The sequence below is a fragment of the Echiichthys vipera genome (genome assembly GCF_963691815.1).
Source record: "Echiichthys vipera genome assembly, chromosome: 2".
Taxonomy (NCBI): Eukaryota; Metazoa; Chordata; class Actinopteri; order Perciformes; family Trachinidae; genus Echiichthys; species Echiichthys vipera.
This window is the reverse complement of record NC_139827.1, coordinates 18,375,794-18,391,020: the sequence shown is the minus strand read 5'-3', so window position 1 is coordinate 18,391,020 and position 15,227 is coordinate 18,375,794. Positions and strand designations below refer to the sequence as shown.

The 15,227-nt window shown below is 40.0% G+C and overlaps 1 protein-coding gene across 1 annotated transcript in view; it reads left to right on the top strand.

Moving 5' to 3' along the window:
* Positions 1–10,064: 10,064 nt before the first annotated feature.
* Positions 10,065–15,227, top strand: part of pax5 (paired box 5) — a gene marked incomplete at its 5' end in the record, with an annotated part of 57,728 nt that continues 52,565 nt past the window's right edge. The window contains one exon of the mRNA XM_083934439.1: positions 10,065–10,110. Within this exon, the coding sequence (XP_083790565.1) occupies positions 10,065–10,110 (46 nt within the window). The remainder of the gene's footprint in view (positions 10,111–15,227) is intronic.

Below are 15,227 nucleotides of genomic sequence, written 5' to 3'. Positions count from 1 at the left end.
CAGAGGGAGACAATCCACTTCCGGGTTTGGTTTGTCACAGGAAAAAAAAGGTGGGTCGACCGTAACGTTTCACTCCGTCCTGCTGAGGGCACAAAGAAAACCAAAGCTTGAAAATCAGTCAGGGCTGTTGCTGTAGGCCTACCGAGGGCATCACAGAACCCCCTGAAACCCACAAACCTCATCCCAACACAGATCGTTTTGATCAGACACAGGAAACAGTTTACATGTTTATTTTATGTACCGTATATATCATTTGGGATTTGCAGAGATCTTTTTCTGTTGTTTTAGTTATGTTTTATGTATTTTGCATAAACATGTCTTTATACCAGTCTGGTCTGAGTCTGAGTAGTATGGAAAGCTAATAAAAAAACAATTAAAGGGTGAAAAAACGTTAATAAATAAATAAACACACACGTGAGGACCATTAACAATTAATGTGTTTCCGTCAGTTACAGAAGGTGGGCTTCACTTCAACAGTTATAATAATCCTATATTCATACAAGGAGTATATAATTTAGCTGTGATGTGGAGTCAATGCTAAATTACCAAACAGTTTATTGTAAGGCTGTTTTGCCCATCATCATCCAATAAAATTACCAAAATCTGTGAAGATAAAAAAAAAATCATTCAGGCCTATTTGTTTGGACCAGAGGATGTGGAGGTCATAATCCCGCATGGCATCAGCAGGTAATTTGATTTTCTATAATGCAAATTTATTGCAATTTCATTTTTGTCATTGTTGTTGTTTTCTTAGTTTGTTTGTTTGTTTGTTTGGGCTAAATGATGAATGATTTTCTAAATCTCCAGGCTCACCTCTTATAAATCACCATAAGCTATTGATTTGGGGCTAACAAAAAACAAAACAAATCCTGCTAGAACTAAACTTAAAAATAACAGATCTGGTGTGTCTTGGTGGACAAGAAAGAAAGCACTCCTTTATTAGTCCCGCAACAGGAAATTCAAATTTTCACTTTGTTATCAAGGTACACACACACGCTCAAAATGCACACATGTGCAAACAGGACCTATATACATGCATTAAATATCAGAGGGCCCCATGATCATGATGAAGCACACAGAGTTGGGGCCCTCTCTACCCTTGTCCAAGGGTATCTTGGCAGTGCCCAGGAGGTGAACTGACACATCTACAGCTACTTTGTCCACACAGGGACTTAATCCGACGACACTTCGGTTCCCCAGCCAAGTCCCGATGGACTGAGCTACTGCAATATGGTCCTGGCATGCATGGTTCAAGTCAAGTCAAGTCTAATATAATGCCCAAACACTGATTAACAATGCTGGTAGAGGTCTACTGTTATGCAAAATATTATCAGGTGATGGTTGCATATATTCTATGTGCCCAGAGAATACACTGAGACTACATTATTGAGAAACATGTACTCTGATTATAAAATGTCATTATTCAAGTTAATGTGGAATTGTAAATTGGGCTGCTTTACTTCAAAGGCATCATATCTCTTTCTGCTGACAAAAGATCATAAAGGGCTCTACAGTGTTTCTACTGCATACTATTGTCAGTCTGATGGATTTGGGGCATTTTCACCTCAATAATGCACAAATATTAGCCATGAAAAGTCAGAAAATGTGCATGTGCACGTGTGTATGCATGTATGTGTGACTAGCATGGACCTTCAGGCCTGTGTTATTATTACATGTTGATGGGAATGTAAATCTATATGTAAATGTAATTCAACAGACTGGCTATCGCCATCAGTCATATTTATAATACGTAGAATACAGCAAAATTATGCCATCCTGGCTCTCATGAAGACTGTGTAACATTAACATCCATCTTTTTCTCCCTCTCATATCATGAGAATAATTGTGAACTCTATATATCCAACTATAGGCACCGCTATTGTTATAATAGTAAGCGAATGGCGTTTTGATAGGGAATCAGAGGGTGAATGCCATCTGATTCCAGAGGTTTCTCCATGCGTGTCAACACAGGAAAGGCCATCACAGAGTTGGATTGTTTCCTTCCAAAGGTTAGGCTGCACCTCATGTCTCAACACTATCACCTTTTTTAGCCCATGTATACATCACTTACACACACACACACACACACACACACACACACACACACACACACACACACACACACACACACACACACACACACACACACACACACACACACACACACACAGACTTAATATATCCTGCATCTGTTTTGTTTTTGGGAAGTGCATATGGGGGCCTCCTCTGCTCCCCATATCTCTCTAAATTGGATGCAGGTTTGGGATGCCTCACTGCCTCAGTGAAATTGTGATGTGGCTGTCTGGTTTTGGGCCCCATGCATTTGACGATATTTACTATTATTATTTTACAAAAGGTAGGAGACTGGCTGAATAGAGGCATCTGCTTCAGCGGTTCATCTCTGAGCGTCCAGACCACTGACGTGTTGAAGATGGATGGAGTGTCCTGGACAGGGATTTAAAGTCCCCCGATTTCCAATCACACATTCCAGAGGGATGGTTCTGCCTCATGAATGATCTTTATTGAGGAGAAGGAGTTAAAAGAAGCATGTCATTGCTCTCATTTGATGGTGTTTGTATGTGCCATGGTGGCTCCTACTTTCATTTGGCGCCAGACACTGCAGTCAACACTTTCAATGGAGTTTTTTCTTCAAAACAGGATTCTCATCCGCTGCCCAGGTATATTGGCAATATTCTACAACGGATGGTCATTTGTGTAGAAATGTACTTGTCTAAAGACTAAAAATGCCCCAATTGTGTCCTCAACATTGCTATTGCATGGATTTAGCCCGTCTTATGAAACACTCATGAGAGGATTACTTTTACCTGAGGTGCATCTTGAGATATGACAAACCATATTTTCCTTAGGAGGGTTGTTGAGGAAATAAGTACAGGTGAAACAATTAGTCGATTACAGAGTTTAGCTAATCGATCCACAGTCATGTTTCATGTAAAAATGGCATAAAATGCTGTTTTCCGCTTTTCAAATATGGAGATTTCCTACTTCTCTCTGTTTTATATTATATACAACTGAATATCTATGGGTTTTGGACTGAAAACAAGACATTTAAACTTTGAGAAACTGGGATGGACATTTTTTATAATTTTCTGACATGTTATAGACCGCACGATTAATGAATTAATCGATTAGTCTAGAAAATGATCAGCAGATTAATTGATAAATATAACAATGCAACTCTAGTCAATTCATCTATTAGTGCACCAAGATAAAATGAATTGGCTTCTGAGCTAAAATGACAGAAAAAAAATGTGTTTTTCTTATACTTCTTCTTATGCTAATATAGGAACTAGAAATTTTTTACTTTTGGACTATTTGTCATCAACATTTTAAGACATCATGGGGTCTGGGAACATGTGATGTGCATTTAATTATACTATTATTTTTTTTCTATTTGTTGACTCTTAAGACCAAACAATTGAATAATTGAGAAAAAAAAGTCAGTTGATTTATGAAAAACAAAAATAATAGTTAGTTGCAACAGCTCTAGAAATGCTTTGTAAGGTCACTGAAAGGCGTGTGTAGCATCTGCTCAGATGCAGACTCCAACCGTAACTGGTTGCATCAGCTTGTTTGAGTTCTGCTGTTGGTGCAGGCTTTCTTGTTACTGTATGCATGTAAATACAACCAGCCAGCCTGTTTCAAAGCAGCCAGGCAGAAGGAATTCCCTTTTTAAAAAAAAAAAAGAATTGCCCTGGATCAGCGCTTCTGAACAGAAATGGCCCCCATGCATCACCCATATGCGGCCCTCTGTGCTAGAATCATTCACATACACCGGATGTACTGTTGTATCACTACAAGTTTGAGCTTTTCCAACATGTTAACACTGGTGTTATATTTCATTAATTAATGAATATCACAGGATAAGAAACTGCATGGTGTATTAGAGGGATTCAGTAGATTCTGGAGTTAATATGCCAAGTAGAGCATGTACTAATCAGGGGCAACGCTCATGCAGGAAGAAACAAATGATAAAAAAACAGCCGGAGGGGAATGAGGACAAAGCCTGAAATTCAGTGCCATGTAGCAGACTATTTCTTTGGCTTCTCAGTCACATTGAGATTTTAATGGATCCTCTCTCTGGAGAGATGCCATATTGCTTGGCCCTTAGAACTGACCACACCTTTGACACTTTTTTTCCTGATAAAAATCAATAAAGAAATACTTTAGTTTCTGGATATAATAATAAACATGTGCAAGATGTCTGCTTTTTCACCTTCTCTACCTAATTTAACAAAGTGATACAAAGAAATCATATAAAGTCCGATATTTCCATTAAATAGTATCGCTCATCGATTTCCATCGCTGCCCGCAATGGCTTGACAGTTATCTGATGGTATTATCCCCCCTATTGACCAACCCTGCTTCAAATTTGAACACTTTGAGAGGAAAAATTGCTCTTAGTTTGAAGTGATCTCAACTCATGTCCACATTGAAGACATGTCCACCTGTGATGTGGGGCCACAAATTCTTCATTTTAAGGGGTCACATGCCAAAACAGTTAAAGATCATCATCTTGAGAACCCTAGGAAACAGGATGCCCCAGGGTTGATGTACTTTGAGGTCCATTTTTTTGTGGTCAGTAGACTGACACCTAAAATCTCTTGTTGTTGGTCCCTGCTGAGTTACTGTCACACTTTTTCAAATTAATGAATTGCCAGTACAGGTGAAATCCCCCACCACACACACACACACACACACACACACACACACACACACACACACACACACACACACACACACACACACACACACACTCCAGGAAACACTCTCTGATCAACAGTCTGTCAGTGCTTTCAGCAGGAAAGGACTAGAACAAGAGAACAAGCCTGAGAACACCTTTCCAGAGCGGACCAAGTGACTTGTGTCTATGGGGATTAAATTTGTGAACAGAAGCTCTATACACACACACACACACACACACACACACACACACACACACACACACACACACACACACACACACACACACACACACACACACAAAACCCCATATACACACTCCACATCACCACACGATGCCCCAACACCTCTTTCTCAGCTGCGAGTATAAAACCACATTGACAGGAGCCTTGTCCTCTCTTGTCGTTTCGTCACGCTGAAATGTTTACCTTTACATACAAATGGCCTGGTGTCATGTTGTGTCACATAATGTTTCATGGACAAATAATGTGTCCCATTCTCAATCCGCCCTGCAGCCCTTAAGCCCCCTTCTACCCTCTATAGTCACAGCAACACCCAGGCATCATGCTGCAAAAAAGGAGCGTTGTGTCACACACAGTGAAGTGCCACTCTGAATTAAATCCCAGGGATATAGAGGTAAGCTCAATCAGCACTGCGGCTCTGAGTGTTTTGGGGGAAGCGATTGCATACCCACAAGCACCAGAGGCAAGTTGTTATCAAAGTATTTTAGTGTAAGTTTCTCTGTCTGAGTGTACATAAATGTGAGGCAAAGTTGGATCAAAAGTAGTATTATGACATACCCACAGGAGCATTGTTCAAGTCATGCATGATTTGCTTCGACTAAGAGTCAGGAACATTCAAACCTCAAGTCGGACCTTCTGGGTAAGTGTGTTAGGAAGTGAAGATTTATTCATGTAGTGTTTCCAAACAAGATTTACAAAGTGCTTTACAATAAAAAAGCATTTAGAATATTAAGCAGACATGACAGTAGCAAACACAAGAACCACAAATTAGTTATGAAAAGTGGGAATATTGGTCAAAAAAGAGGATAATCATTATTACTAAGATTTAGGGGCAAGGCATGTATACATGGTCTCTCTTCATTTTTCAGGTAAGGGTAGCTCAAGGTAAGGCCACTGTAAATTATATAAAATAGTGATAATAGATTAATATCCACCCATGTTCCAAAACTAAGCTTTTATGATAAAAATACTTCCAAATATGTACATGTGGTTAACTCTTGAGTAAAATGTTATACTGAACATTTAGAAAAGAGGATGAACTAATGCTTACTATGTCATTGTTTAAAGAAGTCTGCGGGCAGTAGGCTACAGAATACTTCAATATTACTTGAGTATCGAAATTATCTGCTACTTCTGCTCCGCTACAATTCAGAGGTAAATATTGAACTTTACATTATAGTCGCAGAACAAGGGTTTGCACAAATATATGATGAGCTTACAAAATAAAATGTTGTCAGAGATTAAACCCAACAGTATAAGGTAGTTATAATTAGGTCCCATGTGAAGCACCTATACAGTACAATATTGGATGCTACACGTTAATGTACCAATAGCCTTAATAATCTAATGATGTATTGCTTATAATTATATAAGCAATAACACACAACATAATGAAAGTAGCAACACTACATGATGAGTGCCTTTATTTCTATTGATTTAGGTAAACCTATCTGATAATACTTAAAGTAAGATTTTGAAGGCAGGATTTTTACTTGTAAATACAGCCTGGTCGTAGGTAAATAAATATTTTAACATTGTGCTACTACTTTTGTTTAAGTGAAGGCTCTGAACATGTGTAACACTCTTTTTGAGAAATACAAAAAAATAGACAAACTGGTCATGCAGATGTAATTCTTCATCAGCACATTGTCTCTCTTTGAACTCAGGCCTATAAACTGTCCTCGGCTGTTTATCCTGGATGTAAACGGCGGTGAAAGCCAAGCAGTCCCAGAGAGACACTGAGCATCTCCTCCTGTGTTTACGTGTTTACCGATTGTTCTAATCGTCCCTTTAGTTTTTCTGCCTCGCGCTTTAATGCGATTCTTTCCGGTTCCGCTCGGTCAGAGCGCGGGTCACCGATCCAACTACTCCCCCATCATATTAATTGCATTAATTAGCAGGGGGCTGGAAAAAAACAAACAAGCAATGATTAATATCTAAACTATGGCGAATTCTGAGGAGATGGGACGACACCTACATGAGGCTGCAGGATACAAAATATCCATGGTTTAAATAATAATAAAAACCGATTCAAGTAGATATTAGAATTATGTGAAGACATTGATATAGGGATTACGTATTAGATAGTCCAAATATTACTGGGCCTTACGATCTCACAAAACGGGCCACTAATGTGTAATTGATGTTTTATTGAATACATGTAAAAATAATAATAATAAAAATATACTGTATTATATGGCCTATATGTGACGACATATACACACACACACACACACACACACACACACACACACACACACACACACACACACACACTTATACAAATATATAGCTCTCAAATAAAAATAATAATAATGCCATGTCCATGATAATGCCTTTTATTAAAGCATTACAATAGTGTTATATCTCTAAAATTCGTGTCAAAAATGTATAATATTCACATGTACACCACTTAATTAACAAGCACATTTCAATTAAAATATAGGCTGTATTAATCTTATTTCACTCTGTTGTATCGTTGTGTCATTTATATACATGAGATATTCATTTTGAATGTCTTCTTCCTCGCCTTGTCCCTCACTGTACAGCTTGGAAAAGAATGACCAAAAACAAAACTCGCACAGTGTAGAATATAATGACTTCTTATTATAGCTTAATAGCAGATACTTGTACAGTCTTTTCTGCGAGCATGCACGTTTAGGAAATTCACTGAATAATCCGCTACCGTGGTCATGCATACAGATTCAACTTTTGGGACTGTAAAAAAGATAAGCACGAGGCAAGTCTGCCGAGGATTCAAGATATGTCTGCCCCCCCTTTAGGGAATAGAGCAGATAGTTAGTCTCTTCGGTCTATCTATAACTCTGAACGCAGCCTTATATTAACATATTATCAATCTAGTAAGTGACAACAGGAGGTTATAGAAGTAATAAAAATATGACTACATTTTGTGGAAAGTGTATATCACTTTATCCACGTTTCTCTTTTACAACATTACCTGAAAACAGTGTGACTATAATGAATTTATCGGTGGCTGTTCCTCCCGCCTAAAGGTTGGACCTTTTTTTTTATTCCCCGCCATCACATGGAAACATTATGTTTTGATGTCGTGGGCGCGAGCCGGAGGTCAGGGGCACAGTGTTGCAGCGCGAGGCGACAAGCAGAGCAAAATGGGTCGCTGTCTAGCGCTTTGTTCCGCACTCAATTGTCTCGGGACTGCGCGTGAACCCTGAGACCCGCGGCTGTCTGGAGGACAGAAACGAAACGGAGAGAAGGAGAAGTTGGACACCGAGTGAAGAGATAGCTGTTAAACATTCTCTTTTCAGTCTTACTGGTCGTCTATCACAGTGTTTGGTCAGGTCTGGAACACATTTGTGGTCACATCATGACAGACTCCAGGACAGTGGCCTTCATCTCTCTTCCTTTTGCCAATGCAAAATTGATTGAATTCGTCTCGTCCTTTTCACATATTTCACCCGGTGTGTTGACCTCTTGTGACACTGAATCTGTTATTTCACAGCAGGACGGGCTATCATCTCACAACCAGACCTCTTACTTCCGGCTCAAGCTCGGCGCACTCATGCCTAACTATTAAAATGTCCAATTTTTGCCCCAGCGAGAGACTTTCGCTTAACTTTCAGCTTTTGTCTCAAACTGGGAGAGGCTTGAGCAATTATTCACATATGAGTCCACTAAAGGTTTTCATAGCCTGTTTTGTCACCTTAATTCTAATGGGAAACTTTGAAGTGGAATATTTTTATTTTCAAATGTATTTCATTTCATGTTTGTGTGTAATTGGTAAATGAAGGTGCGAACGAGAAAAGAAAGATAAGAAAGTTTGTTTTTTTCGCTGATGACTTTGCGGCCCTTTACACCCCTTTATGTTAGTATAAACTGACTGTAAAACCCTGTCTTCGGATGTTTGCTTAACAAAACGGAAGAGCCAATGAGAGCACACATGTTCAGGAAATCTTGAATGTCATTGTTCCGCCAGAGAGAGAGAGAGGGGGGGGGGGGGGGGGGGGGGAGAAACGGTGAGTATCAGTATGAGTGGAAATTTTCAGTTGGCAAATTATTATTTAAATTAAAATGTTATGCGTTCATACAGGTGTGTGTGCACGAACAATCCGAGCTGAGGACCGGAACTATCCGTTTTGTAACAAACACTTTGCACACAGCACATGCAGGAGGAGAAGAACTGCACTCTCCAACAGCAGAGCGGTGAAGTTGAAGCTGTAACTCTGTGTATTGCACCTGCTCCACATCAGTCAATGCGTAATGCGTAAAGAGCGTCGTGCGTAACAGGTGTATGTAGGCTTCTGGCAGAGGAGCGGAGGAGTTAAGAGAAACTCTCAAGAAAGCTTTTATGAACGTTGTTGGAAGGAAATGGACACACACATTCTCTTGTTCTAAGATCAATCAAAACAGGAGATAGCCTGCTCTGGCATTATGCACGCACATTAATGTTACCTGCTCGCATTATATTGTGTCCCAGGGGAGATCTTATCTAACATAAAAACAGGGGAGAGAGCAAGACAGTAAGTGGTAGAGTGGGCGGAGGCGGGAAAGTTAAGTAAAGTGGAACTTGGTAACAGATGCAAGTGAGGGCCGGGGGTGGAGGGTGGCCCTGCAGGGGAAGTTGGAGGTTCTATGTTGTGTGTATGTATGCTTGGCCGTGCGCTTGCGCGCGTGTTAATACGTGCACATGAACGTGTTTGTGTGTGCAAGGGACATGAGCGCACATTGAGAGAGCGGCTCTTTTACTCGGCGTGATCATTTCACGCTTCCCCCGAAGCCTTTTTTCCACCTAAAGCGTTTAGTTGCAGCTGACTGAACACTTGCAGGGAGTGCAATAGGGAGCGGAAGGGTCGAATTATTTTAACCTACAACTCGCCCCAAAAGTACTGTAGGGGAAAAAGAGGGAAGGGAAGAGAGAGACAGAGACACAGAGAGGGAGAGGGAGAGAGAGAGAGAGAGAGAGAGAGAGAGGGAGAGAGGGAGAGGGAGAGATAGAGAAGAAAACAGTGCCTGAGAGTGAGAGAAAGAGGGGGGAAGAGAGGGTGAGGGAGAGGAAGAGAGGGAGAGGGGGACACTGGAAAAAGTTTTTGTTCTTTTCCTTTTTTCCCCTCCTCTTATCGCCCCCCCTGTTAACCGGGCAACATGGACCAGGGGCCCAAGAGTCCTGCACTGCGCCTGGGGAGAGCAGGTAGGGTCGAACCGCCTCTCTCGAACTTCATTTTACTTTTATGAAGGGTTGAAGTTATCTTTCTAAAAATCGAATTGTTTCTTTGTTAGTTCAGTTTGTTTTGCTGAACTGTTAAATACAAGTTGTGAAAGTTGGAAATTTAAATTATTAGAAATGCTTTGTTTTTAAAGTTTGCATGGTGTCTTAAGTTGTTAGAAGTATTACAAAGAAGTATACAGTCCTGTATCAGGAAAAATAGAAAAAAGGCTGGAACCTTAACTCTAATTAAAGTAGTCTGGTTGGCTTATCAAACTGTGTTATCTCACGTCAGTGACTTTATGGTTTTTGTGGGCCAGTGATGAAAGTTATGAGTAAGGTCAGGAAGAGTCAGGAGAACTATAACTGCAAGCGTTTTGCTGTTTTTAAACAATTCTTAGACTTAAACTGTCCAAGGAAAAATTGAGACTTTGGGATTTATATTTATGATAGTAGAGTGTTTTAGTACTTGGTTAATTACTAATATATATGTATATGAAGTATATGTATATAGTTTGTTTAAGTGTGTATATATATATATATATATATATATATATATATATATATATATATATATATATAAACGAACTTTAACTTGTTGGTTTGGTTTGGCATCATAATCTGTGTCAGTGCACGTGCTGCCTGGGAGGTTACACCGATACCTTGATTAGTCCTTATAATAAAAAGCACTGTAGGTATGTTTTCAAAGATTGTGGTGGAGTGTGTTTCTGTGGTATGGACATGCAGGGAGGACTGCTTGGGTTGACAAGGATTGAAAGCTCGTAGTTTCTGGTTCGTGGTTTGTGAGCTTAAAGTTAAAGTTGCAATCCGGTTCGGTCTAAAATAACTATCTAAAAAGGAGTCTGGGCTTGGCTCTCTCTGCGTATCTCCATTATTTTATTCAACAGGTTCCTCTTGTATGGGCCTATTCATAAAACAGCGGGGTCTGGTACAGCGATGGATCAGTGCATCGACCTTGTTATGGCCCCCAATGGATATCACATCATTTCATATTGCTGCCCGCTGTGTCTGCATTGATAAAACGTCTTTTGTCATTAAAAAACGGGGGGCAGCCCCTCTCTGAAGGGGCAAAGCAAAAAAAAAAATGCTTTAGTGATGCTCCTGGTTGCCTGTTTCTAACAATATGTTAATGCATGCATAGTAGATGTTTAAGACAGGAATTAAACAACATCAATAAGATGCAGTCTGCATTTAGGGTTAGTTTTTCTACATACTCGTATTCACAATACCAAAGTGTGTTCCGATTCCGCACGTTCTCCCATAATAGAAATAAATTAGCTCCTGCCCGGCCTTTTATGGAAATGTGTGATCAAATAATGCCTATGGTGTGTAAGACAAATAATGCCCCTTTTGCAGTCTTTTGTGGAGTGGGCCTTACCCCTGGTAAACGCTGAAAGCAATGGGATTTGTAGCAATTGGATAATAACCTTTTAACCACTGAGGAAATCAGAGTTTAAAGGAGGCCCTCCCCTGTTGCTGTGTAAAGTCTGTAGGGCCCAGGGCCTATACCTACAGCCTCTCCATTTCCTCTCACTTCAAGATACGTGCTCTGGGTACAAAGGGGAATCTGTGAGAATGAACGTGGATCTGACGAGACCACCCTCTTCCCGCCCTGCAGGTTGGCCGTGCGTAAAAGCGCGTATATGTCCCTCTTTTTGCATCTCCATGTCCATGTCTGACCACCAAGTAGGTTTGTTTTTAATCCACAACCTTCACCGCGTGTTTAAATCGTATATCGTTGGTATACGAGAAAGTGTAGTCCGGGAGAAAGCGCGTTTCCATCGAAAACATAATTGATGATGCAGTTTTAGTTGTCATTTTTTCACACGGAGTTGCAACAAAAGTAGGGCAATGGCTTACATTATTATTTTACTGAAGATAAAACAAACAGACGTAGGTCAATTATCTGATCTGATCTGATCCTTGATCCCCCTCTGATTTTAATATACCATCCAGATATCCAATACCATCTTTCCCATCTCATTACAACAATAAAAAAACACACACAAAGGCAAATTTGATTCACTGACGCTAAAGTATGGTCACACTCTCAATGAGAGGCACCATTTATGTTTGGTGCACATATACTGCTTCAACCAACCCTGTCCTCACCCTGCAGTTTACTGACCATACAAGCCCTCCTGACTATTTAGGCTTCATACATTATACATCTATTTTATATTTCATATACATTATTTGATTCTACACCTAAAAACCGCGTACCACTGCCAACTAAGCGTTGTGGTGTTGCGGAAGACCAAGATAAGCTGCGATACAGAGAGAAATGGAGGACTGAAGAGAGTAAAGAGGGGTGGGAGGGGAGAGAGAAAGAAAGAGAGATATAGATGACCTCACATGGCATAGCCTACTTTCGACTTGACCTCAGGTGCCCCACACAGGTCTGATATTACGGCCAGCAGGGCCTCCTACTCCACCTGACAGGCGACAGACTGGTGTTAACCTACATTATCATCGAGCCAAATGATTACAAATAGGTTCATTTGATCGAGCAGGCCTTTGAATGAGTGTGATTTACCTGTTGGCAGTTGAAGCCGGTTCACTCTCTCCAGTCCATATATTTTATTTATTAGCGAAGACTTTTTTATATTTTATAAGCAAATGAAAACTTAAGAAGAGATACGGGAAGCTTTCTCATTACGTTTACAGTCAGCGGGCGTGTAATAAACGAGTTGGTGGAGTTAACATGCGCTATTAATTTTTCATTGCTTTTTCGTTTCGAAGCTCGGGCGCAAAAAGCAAAACAGCCGAAGCTTTCATGGTGGATGGAGGGAAGGGAAGAAAGAGGGAACACCTAAATAACAACATTGCCTCCAATTTGCTTCCAAATGATTATCACGACTCAACCGCATTCTTACTAATGTTTTAAAAAGTATACACACCCTCTTCCTCCCCCCTCTCCTCCTCCCATTTCCAACACTGGAGAGGTAATGAAATATGGTAATGGCTTTGGACCCCCGGATTAAACTCGTCCTACCCTGATGGAAGTTTTCTCCAAATTTCCAACCCTAAAGCAACAACAATTTGTATACATGATTGATTGTGTTTGGATTTTTTAATTGCTTATGTATTTAATTTGCAAATCGGAGAGACAAGGGGCGACAGTTTACTTCTGTGGGGAGAAAAGCGCTCGTGTCTATATCTCAATAAATAAATAAAAAACACAGACTCTGGCTGCAGAGGGAGAATGAGCACTATGAGAACGGAAGGAAATTAAAATTCGCACAGTATGATCTCTTCTGTGTCCCTGTTTGGGGACCTCTAGAGCCAAATACTCTTGATAGTGTAAAAACAAATAAATAAATAGCCGAATATTTATTTATATGGAAAAGAAAAAAATACACATAAAACAGGAATTGTATATCTTAACATCTGCTTTATATCGTAACATACAAAAAAGAGATTTTCCACTTTACAGAGTATTTTCTCGCAGCAGTGTCTCTTATTGTCATTATCATTGATTTTATTCTCTTTCCTTTGGTCCTTTCGTTGATTTGTGGCCTAATGTCTTTAACTCCAAATCTAAATACTAAGTTTCCGTTTCTTACCTGCAATCTGGTCTAGTCGTCTTCTGTCGTTTGTTGATTAAAAAACAACTAAATATCAACGTGATTTGCTGTCTGTCAGATTTGTATGAGGCCCTAATTCATGAATACTCAGTAAAGAGCTGTGAACTATGAATGAGGATTAGTGTTTACTTTACTGTCAGTGGATTATGAAGCAGGGACGTGAAATCAATGCCGATTTATGAAACCATAGGGTTGAACATCTGGGTTAGAGAAATAGAAACCATGAATCATAGAGCCAATGATGGCATATTATGTATTAATGTGTCTCCATGTATGCATACTTTACATTTTGGGTCACTTTATTTGACCTCTTTGAAGAGTCTTTAAATTCAAGTGTGTTTAAGTTCCTGCAATGTGTTGGGTTTGCGTGCGCGCTGGGCGTGCGTGCGCGTGTGCGGATGGGAACGTTGTCCAAGGTTGATCGCCCCCTTGTGGTTCATCCTGTACACAGCCCCACTGGAGCGTTTGACAGACAGCAAAACCCAAACAAAACCACTTTCTGACTTGATTTTAAACAGAAAACAAACGCTGAAGGAATACATGTGTTAAAAGGTGTCAGGGCTTAGAAGTGCATGAGATGCAATGAGGGAATTAACACAAATTCAAAGCTACAAATCAGAAATGAAATAGACTCAATAATATCATACATTGACCTTTTCAGTATTAGATGCCTTGAGGTATACATCAAGCATGTAAGTCCTTTGAGGATAAACCCGAAAATTATAAGAAAATGGGATGCATTGTTATTGTTGTTAGTCATTAGTGAGTCACTTTAATGATCAGCTTCCTGGCTGATATTGTATTTAATGATATTGTTATATGATTATGCCTCACCTGTATACAGCTCTAAATCTGTCTGATCTAAGGTTTATGTGTGCGGTATAAACACCAAGGAACTGAAATGATTAAATGTCTAGAAACAGGAAAAAGGGAAATAACACTTTTTAATTTGGCTCATGCTTTAGGCTATTTGTGTGTTTAATATTACAGGGGCGAGGCTTAGATATGCCCTCTCAAATCAGGTGGGACGAACATGTAATGAATCTCTCTCTCTCTCTCTCTCTCTCTCTCTCTCTCTCTCTCTCTCTCTCTCTCTCTCTCTCTCTCTCCCTCTCTCCCTCTCTCTCTCTCAGTTTGGAGGGAAAATGCGAAGCTCGCCAATTGCATTTCATTAAAAAACGACATCCGTTTGGATCCGCAAATCAATTAGGTAATGAGTGGGAATGCATGTTTCATATGTTTTCTCTGAGTTCTCCCCGAGCTAAAGATTTATAACATCGTGTTGAAGGAGGGGAATTATGCAGGGGCGATTGTTTTCACAGTACTTGACAGCTCTCGCTCTTGCATAGGCCTACAAAGACGTGACAGGAACAGAGAGCTGGAGGTTTTTTGGACATTTGGACTTAGATGTGTTTCTCTGAAATGCTGTGAGCCCTTTAAAAGCTGCATTTCTGTTTACATGTATTTCGCCCCGTTTCCCCCCTACATATAATA